A 10,035-nucleotide genomic window follows, 5' to 3' on the forward strand; every position below is an offset into this window, starting at 1 on the left:
ATGTTATATATATATATATAATATTTATATATATATATAATATATATATGCATGCCCTAACGTATTCACCCCACTCCCCTATCCCTCCCATGCGCTCCTCCCTCTCACCTATCCGCCATCTCCCCGCACCTGTCTCGCCCGCCACCCCTCCTCTCCTCCCCCCCCCACCCTGGGACGTCTCCCCTCACTCGCTCTCCCCTCTTCTCTCTCTCTCTCTCGCTTTGTCTCTCTCTCTCTCTCTACTCTCTCTCTCTCTTTATCTTCTCTCTCTCTTCCTCCCTCTCTTTCCCACTCGGCTCTTTCTCTCTCTCTCTCTCTATCTCTATCTCTCTCTCCTCTACTCTCGTCTCTCTTTCCTTTCTTCCACTCTTTTCCCCCCCCTTCTCTCTTCTTAGCTGTTTCTCATATATATATTTAACGTTAGTTAGTACATAGTTATGAAACAGCCCCAAAGCGATTGTGTAAGTTGTTAACGTCTGCCTGCCCTACGATACGTTATTTATTTATTTATACTGTGATATCACATACCGGCTCCTGTGATGTCATGGCTGCATCGCACGCCCTCTACCGTGCCGTCCTCCTCCACGTAAAACAGGGGATCCGTTTCTAGCACGGGATATTCCTCGAACAGTCCCCACCGATAGAAGCCCCATTGTTGCACCAGCAGTTTCGCTGTAAAACAATGTTTATATTGAGTAGAAACGTGGAGTTCTATTTATTTCATTCACATCACACGTATTTATGAGGGTGAGATGCAGAGAGAAAGCTATATATATATATATATATATACAGAGACAGAGACAGAGACAGCAGGTGCACGCCGCTGTCAATCGATGGATGACAAGCGCTTTGTGCGACTGTTTCTAAGCCGAGCAAAACGACGACTATAGCATAATTTTTTCTCCCCGCTCTTTAACCTTTACGAGATATAGCGGGGTAATGTCGTCCAGCTTGTGCCTTAAAGCTGCCGCGACGAAAAAATCGCAACTGAGCAAAAATATCGCCGCTATCGTAAAATGTTAACCAAGCTGAACTGCTACGAAACCTCGTACCGAACCGAACCGAACGTACAAATGGCGCAGTAGGTAATTGCCATCTTTGGATTATTTGCGGGCGATTTTATGAGAGAATACACGCAGTGGAACTAGCAATACAACCACGTGTCTCGATCTCTTACCGCTGCCCCTGAACAGCTATTCCTCTCATGTTTTATTCATATTATATGTCATCATTTATTTCAATGTTGCATAATACGTTCGTAATTAAATTCCATTACCAGCTAACTGCGGACAGCACTCACGGCGTTCACGAGAACGACGGGTAATAGAATCGGGTATATGTAATAGCAGGCAAGACAAACGATGTGATACCTGACACTGGTGGAAAAAAAGAACAAATGCCGCGGTAAGCGCCAGCTGAGATACGGTTTCCATGGCAACGCTTTGACCGACGCACACACAAAATATGTCACGCATTTCTACACTTCATGGTGATCAAGTGTATGAAGTTTGATTGCAACCCATTGAAAACTGTGGAAGTAATTCGCGCCACAAACTTTGTGCAACGGCGAGGGTATATTAAAGATGAGAGACGGTTTCCATGGCAACGCCTTGACCGACGCACAAAAAATATGTCACGTACATCAAGTGTATGATGTTTGATTGGAATCCCTTGAAAACCGTGAAAGTAGTTCGCGCCACAAACTTTTTGCAACGGACCAACCGACCGCCTGCCCGCCCGCCCGCCAGACCGCCCGACCGCCAGACCGGCCGACCGACCGTCAAATGACTCCTATATACCCCCTTCAAACTTCGTTTGCGGGGGTATAATAAATAGCGCTAAATAATTAAATCAAACCACAGCGCATACATATACTAAAGTCAGACGAAGCAACCAGAGGGCACGAGAACGCAAAGCACAATGGCACAAGATCACGATGGCACAATGATCATTATCACTTCGTAATCACGTTAATTGAGTTTTAATGTAGTAATTAAGCTATGAAATTGTGGACTTATACATTAAATTCAAGTATGCTATTCACCAAATAAAAAATTCTCTAAAATTAAGGGAACATAAATACTAGAATTATCATTATTACGAGTACGAAACAATGCAGACTTGTGCCATAATTACTTGGAGGGGGTCCTATTCGCATATATATACGGAGAAAGCGAGACATTCGACGCGGGCGGCCTTAACAACCTGACATCCACTCAGTTGAAGGGTGCTCCGTTCCAGCTCAATCCACACGTTTTTCAGAATGAAGGTAGGATTGTCCATAGATCTACAATTCATGTGCACACTGTAGTGGAACAAGTTAGATTGTGCCGATATTGATGGTAGATGGCTGCTAGTAGCGATACCCCATATACATGACTGCGATACCCCCCTATACATGGCTGCCACACGAGCTAAATCCAATAGTAGATTTATCTGTTTGCATTCTGTAGTGAAGCAAGATATACAACGAAACTTACTCAATGCTGGCCGCATAGCACAATGACGCAGCCCCCCCCCCCCGTTTGAAACCTCGTTAGTGGGAAGCACATGCGCTATATTATATAGTGAATTAAATGTAATGTCACGTCAAAGTACCTACTCATCATTTTCAATGCTAGCACATAGCTAGCGTTTTATTTCCGTCCACTACACGCCATCTCGTAGCCTTCCTATTTCATCCCCGCAGCGTGAACATCCTCTCAACTAGTTGTATATAGTGGCTTCAGTAAACAGCTGCATTGATTACTAGCTCACAGCTGCTGTCAAAACGCGTTTTTGTTCCTGCGGGATTGTGGGTAATCGCGTATCTAGGCCAACGCCCCGGAGTGGCGCAGGTCAACGAACCACTCGCCAGGCAAACAGCGAGTGAGTGAGGGATCTAGCTAGCATGTGGGGCAGTTACACGCGCACCAGCATTCATGTTGTTGTTGTTGTTGTCGTCGTCGTCTGCCACGCACACGGAGGCTTGGCAAACTTGAGCACGAACGTGCTGTCAATGCACTCTCCTACCCCATGTGTGATTAAGCGGCCAGAACATATACCTACCTCGCAGTGCTGGCGCAAAGCTGTTTGCGAATTACGAATGAAAGGTGATGAAATATGAAATCGTGAACATGTTTGACATGGGATGAATTATTATTGGCGCAAAGGCGATGACTGTATCTTGTACTCACTTGAAACTATAGGCGCAGGGCAAATGAGAATGTCACTCTTATTCTACTTAGTGAATTACAATGTAACGTTGATTTTTCTATTGTCAACTGCCTATACCATTGAGGCAAATAGGAAGGCAATTAGCCTCCAGGGGTAAACAACCACCGGATCCTTGTGCTTGATTAATAAGCGTATCACAGTCAGTGACCCCCACCCAATAACTGATTCTCTTTGAACTGTACAACGCAAACAATATGAATATGTCAACCTGACCGGGATAAATAGATGAAGGATTGCTACCACAAATTTTTTATATCGATGTTAGCAAGATAACATCAGAATCTTGTGCCATCATGAAATTATTCAACCTGGCAACATCACATCGCTATATCAATAATACGCGCAATAATTATAATAACATATATATCAAGTAACTAATATGATATTATATTATTCTACAATTTTATGATAAATATTATGACTAATATATATATGCTCATAGTTGCATAATATATAGTAGCAAAATAAAGGATCCATACAAATCGTCATAATTACTGGTGCACATCGCAAGTATAGAATGGGTATGGTAATGTACTGAAGAAACAGGAGATACATATGAGAAGGGACACTAATGAATGCACCCGAGGAAGAGTGTAGAATGCATGTGAGGACTATAATGTGGGCTGATTAAGTAGAACTAACTTACCATCTCTGCTCATGCCGACGGCAATGCACTTCTTTAGGCGACAGTACTGGCAGCGGTTGCGGTTGATACGTAGGATTGAGCACTGCTGGTTCTTCATGCATGGTCGGTATTGAATCTTTTGCTGAATGCTCCTCCTGAAGAACCCCTGAAACAAGCAAAACAAAGATGCTGATCACGCGTTTCCTTCGAATAATCATCAGCTCGTGCATATAGTTCTCTAACAACAACCTGTACTCGTTTCCAGTGCTTACGGCCCGCATTTAAATCGATAGATTCTGTTAGAAATTTTCCTTGCAGACGTTTCTTGTAGATTGCAGACAAACCAACTCCAATTTACCAAAATCAATGACGTTATACTGTCGACATTTTTGCTATACTAAATTACATTTAAGGTAATCAAATAAAAACGGGAGAGTTAGAATGTACAGTTTTCCCCCTGAGCGACTTTGACATTGACATTGCTTTTGTTTTTGACTTTGTCTTTGACATTGCTTCTGTGCATTTGAAATGGGGTTTCCTCGATACAGTACCTACAAGATTATGGCTAAGATACATTACTATGAGTTTTAATTTTGTCACCTCAAATCTACTCACATTTAAAATAGTCAAACAACAATTAAGGCTTCTGAGAATTATTTGATAAGCAGGCGCCATGCACCTAAGCCGTTTGAACAAAAAATGATGGTAAATAAACACAAGTTGTACTTACTACCAGTCTTAATGTTGGTACTCTTTATCCCCCAAATAATTTAACACACATCTCATCCAACGCATGCCGCTGTGCACAATCTCTAAATCAACGATTCAACATAGCAAAAAACTAAATTTTCTGAGAGCTTGTACAATGACATACGTGCTGTAAGATTGCGTATTGTAGTGGCGCATTTGAGCGGTATTTGCGTATAGTTATTATAGTATATATGTTATATATGTACAGAGAGTAGATCAACTTTGGGGTTACAATTTGTGTTCATTTACCATTAATTTATTGTTGAAGCGGCTCAAGTGCCTGTGATCCAACACAAAAGGGAAACACGGCAGACGCTACTTATTATACGTGCTCTTATTTGCGCATTAGCACAGATTCCTGGCCGGAAACAAACATCAATAGCCTACGGTAAACCATTTGCCGAGCCGACGTTATGTCTCTTTTTAATAACAGCCACATTAGAGGCTTCACTACTCGTACGGTGATCGTAGAGCAGCTCGTTAACTATTGGGCAGCCGTAGCATTACGCCGTAGACAGCTGCCACTAGCAGCATGACTCCTGCTGATGATTTATATAGCCGCCCGATTTATCGTGGCGCGTGTATCAGATGCACTTTGCCGAGGTCAATGAACGATAGCGCGCACACATTTGCACCAGCAGGGCCTTTCCTGGCTGGCACACATTCCCAACTAAACAAACAACTAGGGATAAACCCCTAATACCCTAACACTAACCGCTGACGACGCTAAACCTAACACCACTTGTTTACGAGTATGTGAAGATACGCGCTGGAACACTCATAGATAAAAACTAGGGGCGGTTGTGCATGTTAGCTTAGGGGAGCGTAGCGGGGGCGGGCCGGCTGAGGCTGAGCAAGGGGAGGACTCGAGCAAGCAGCCAGCGAGGACGTAGTCCCCGCCCGCCGGGGCGGCGCCGTGGGAGTAGACCGAGGGAACCCGAAGAATAGGTCGTGAAACTGGAGAGAACTGGTGCCCGGCAGCCCCGTCACACCATGCACACTGAGTTAGCATGGCCGGGCCCGGGGAGCCCGCGACATGGAGGTTGAGTGGCCTTTGGCCTCTAGCGACAGGTGCTAGTAGGCACACTCTGATTTGTACTAATAGTTATAACATCAGGAGTGTAGTAAGTAGGGGGTGTATAAACAGGCAGTGATAAGTCCGCTATTATACACTCCTGATATAACCATGGTACTAAATTGGTAATGCCTCGCATCAATAATCAATTATGAGCCATCTGTTGGGGCCAACATTGGGCCCACGGGACAATATTATCGTCTTCACCCTGAGCTCCTGTGACTAACATTATTGTAGCGATCTGGCCGGGTATTGTCAGCACGCATGCATGCTGGTATTATGCATGCAGCGCGCAGTCGCTGTCAATTAAGGGAGAGCGCAGCGGTTTGGTGATCTTGGCCAGTCTGAAGCCCCGCCCGCCGCACAAACGGGAAACTAAACAATGGCTGCAGCAAGAAGTAGCTCAGGCGCTGGCGCCAGGATTCGCGCGCGCAGAGTGATCTGCACGGGGGATTTGTTTGGCCTAGCGTGTCTGATGAGACGGCGGGATATGCGTAGGTCGTGTTTTGAGTATATTTTGGCGCAAACGGCGAGGCCAGAAACTCACGCGGGTTGAGTGCGGGCTCTCGGTGGCCTATCAGCTCAGGCCACGAAAGATATTTAGCCGCGGGACCCATATGAAAGCGCTTAGGAAATAGGGCATGTGATTTAAAAAAGTCGGTCGCCGCACTGAACAGGGGGTAGAGAAAGAAAAGCCTCCTACATTTCGCTGTAAGATTCTGGCTGATGTGCACAGTAGCAGCCTGCGTGTGTGGGCCGCGGGCGGTGTGCAGGTACAACGTTCGTGCGTGCGTGCATGCGTGCGTTTGCACGTACACATGAGCTACGATGAGTGTGTGCGTGTCGTGTGTTACGTACCACGTGCCGTGACGTGGCGTCCGTGTGAGTGGGCACGTACACGTGGGCGTGGTGTGCCACCGAGTAACTGGTGACGTGGCGTGCCTCCCGTGGAACATGCATCATGGCACGCACGCGGACTGAGCACGTACCGGCCAGCCGGCGCGACGGCCAACACAGGGTGGCCCAAGCAGCACCGTGGTAACTGGCCAGCCACGCCACAGACAGCCCCGCAACCCGCAGGCACCGGGAAACCGGTGTGAACTGCGAACACCCGGCCCAAGGCGACCACACGGCAAAAGCACGCGAGCCCCGCGACGTGGTACGTGCGACACCGCAAATCGCGACGGGTGTACGTGCCCCCACACACCACCGCGGGAGCCACCCGCAATCCCCAGCGACGCAGCACGCAAAAACGCCAACGCACGTCACGTGACGTAACACACGCCCACCCACGCACACCACATCAAATGTACGCAATGTGAGTGGCACAAACGCAACAGCCAATGCCGCAACGACACTTTTTGATAAAACTTGTGTAGCCTGCTAGTCACCGCCGCACGACACGCACGGTGTAGGGCACAATCACAGAAGTCTAGCAGAAAAGTAAGGTTTTCCGTGCCCGTGCGTCAGTGGCGCGCCGAGCATTGTGTAATCAACGAATCCACTAATATCCTGGCGCTTCAAGTTGTGCGGATAAAATATTTGGGCTGAGGCTGAAATACGGCTCAAACAGGAGCCCCGGCACAACGCCTGAGCTTTCTGCCGCGGCGTGGCAACATAATATCAAAAAAGATAGATATCGGATCTCACAGCCACGGCGAGCTCAAAAATCGTGAAAACACGAGATGGGGTGGGGGGGGGCGGGAGGCCGTAAGAGAAACCCGAGCTAGAAATAAAGAAAAAAATGCTGCGCCGCAACCACCGCTGAGCTACTCCTGCTGAAGCCAACGCGTCTCCCTTGAGGCCGGTTGGCTCAAGGCAGTGTAACATCAGGGCCGTGTGCGCGGATTTGAGCAGGCAGCTCTCGCGGTAGCGCGACAAAAGGCTCGTAATGCGATTGAATGTTTGGTTCATGTGACTTCAATATCAGAGCACCTCAAAAAATTGTGTTTACTATGGGTAACGGGCCACTGAAAAAGCCAGTTGGCGCTAAGGAGGAAAAGCGGCCAAGGATTGCCAACATGTAAACTGATCGCTTGCTGGCTTGCGTTCACAACAACAACACATCTTCCTTTTTCGAGATCTATCGACTGTTAAGCGCGCTTTGGTCAAATCCGATAGACGGCCTGAGTATGTCAGCATGAATTGCTCGAGATTAATTGAGTAATCGAAGTAAGAGTGTAGGGTTTGCGATGTGGCCGCCAGCGTCAGGTACGCAGGTCCAGTGGAGACAATAGTAATGAACATGCTGGGCGAAGTGACGCAAGCATGTTTGACTGGCTAGCGGCAGTAGTACTTACTAATTAGGCGCTTTCACCACAATCTGCTTGACATTGCTTCTGGGAATTAGCTCTTAGTGCATTGGGGACGTGGGGGATAAAGGACTTGCAAAAAATAAACATGCCACTACTTACACGCGAAAGCATCTGCTCGCCGAAACCATCTGTCCTCCCGCTAGCAAGTTGCGCCTCGGTTTGGCCTAGGTAACAAGAGGTCATTCGACCTCTAGCCACCTACCCCCCCCGCCGTACACTGTGTATGCTGGCAAGCACACACACCTACTGTATTGGCTAGTTACGATGAATGGGGTCTCATGCCCAATGCCATTTCTGCAGGTAGGGCTGATACCTTTTGGCTGATGTAGACGTCTTCCTGGTTTGGGCATGGAATTCCGCAGGTAGGCTCGTTCTGTTTCGAAGGAGTAGTTATCAGTGATATCACTAAGTCAGTATGTAGCGGTAAACACAACTTATGCGATACACCCTGACTTATATACAGTTTCAATTAGCAGTTTAGTGTATGCACAAGCAGTCAATATCTTAATTTTTTCTGATGCTGCTGCTGGTGCTTGCGTGTGGTCGTGTGCTGCGCCGGTGCGTGCGTGCGTGCCGTGCGTGCGTCGTGGCGTGCGTGGCGTGGTCAGTGTGCTCGCGTGGCGTCGCGTGGCGATAGTGTAGCTGCCTCTCCAACCAAATTAGCTAGAAATTCATTTTTAACGTTTATGTTAATCATGAATACCAGCTAAAAACGCCTGAAAACGTCGAAGAATATCGACACGCTCAACTTTTTGATAAACAAACGGCGTAGTTCTTTTGGCCTAGTGCGCAGTAAAATAACATTGTAAAAAAAACCAATGTAGCCGGATGAAAGCGCGTGCTGTTATGGGGGGGGCGAGGGGGGGGGGCGTGGGGGCGGGGGGGGGAGGGTTGGGGGGGAACGGTGTATAGCGAGGCGGCGTGGAATATAATCCTAATTCTATGCATAGTTTATAGATAGCACCGCGAAGTATTTCCTTTTAAAACCGCTAGAGATGCCAAGTTTTCAGGCACCCTTCAAATTTGGACGTAGGGCGTTAACCCAAGATAGCCGCAGAGTCTGGCCACTCCTTCCGCGATTTTGGCCAGAATTTTTTACGGATTTTAGCCTGGTAATGCCGCCACTTACGAGTTCACTCACCATTTTAGCAAGGCGATTGGCGGAGCCGTAAGTACAACGAGCTGGTCATTAGTCTAAGGTGGAGATTCCGACGCAATGAATTCGTGTAGAGGTGAATTATTTGTTGCTTCTCCCGTCCCGGTGTGGACCTTGTCGTTGTCCCCGCTCCGGATATTTCGCCGATCTCCCTCAAATGCGCGACGCCTTGTCGCGCTAGGTGTAGGTAAACACTGCCAGCTCATGTTATCGGAAGGGATTCTATCTTGGCAGCATGCGATCCACTTTGGAATACAAGTAGAATGCTCAAAAATGAATTGGCCATTCTCAGCCGCAGTTGCGAGGACCTATAAGAACGAGCAGTACCAATATGCCGATTGATCGCTAAAAGTATTATAATTGTGACATGTCAATCATAAATGGCTTAGGGTATAGAAGCAGCCACAGACTCGATGCCTGATAATCATGCTAAATATGTAAAACAAAATTTATGATATAGTAACCGCGTCATTTCATAAGAAGTACGATCTGTGTGAAAATAAATAGGCGTCTAATACGTAGTTTCCGCACTATTTTATGCGTACACCTATATAACATAGTAGTGAGTGCCTAAATATAGAATCAAAGCAAGGGCCACATAAAGCTTAAGTGTACACAAAGTTTGTTTGTTTTAATGTTATACATCTGGAAGGCGCAGGTCTATTAATTAGGCTATGTGGCATGGCCAAGGTTCTTTCATGAACAATGTGTATAATATGTTTAATATATCTGTAATACTGTGTTACACCCATAAGTATATTTTTGTTTCGTCGCAACTTCACGTGTACTGGTAAAAAGTCATTATTGGGATGCCACGTAGCGGCCCCCTGCCTACTAATTTATGGGCTTACGATGTACATGGCAGACATAGAACCGCGCCCGCCGCGCACCCATCAAA

General features: G+C 46.9%; 1 protein-coding gene across 1 annotated transcript in view; it reads right to left on the reverse strand.

Annotated features, from left to right (window-relative positions):
* The window catches only part of LOC106814661 (ecdysone-inducible protein E75-like), a 37,270-nt gene that overhangs the window by 7,230 nt on the left and 20,005 nt on the right, over positions 1-10,035 (reverse strand). The window contains exon 3 of the mRNA XM_014819012.1: positions 3,863-4,007. Coding sequence (XP_014674498.1) covers positions 3,863-4,007 — 145 coding nt within the window. The remainder of the gene's footprint in view (positions 1-3,862; positions 4,008-10,035) is intronic.

This window comes from Priapulus caudatus, unplaced genomic scaffold (assembly GCF_000485595.1).
Source record: "Priapulus caudatus unplaced genomic scaffold, Priapulus_caudatus-5.0.1 Scaffold27, whole genome shotgun sequence".
Classification (NCBI taxonomy): Eukaryota; Metazoa; Priapulida; class Priapulimorpha; order Priapulimorphida; family Priapulidae; genus Priapulus; species Priapulus caudatus.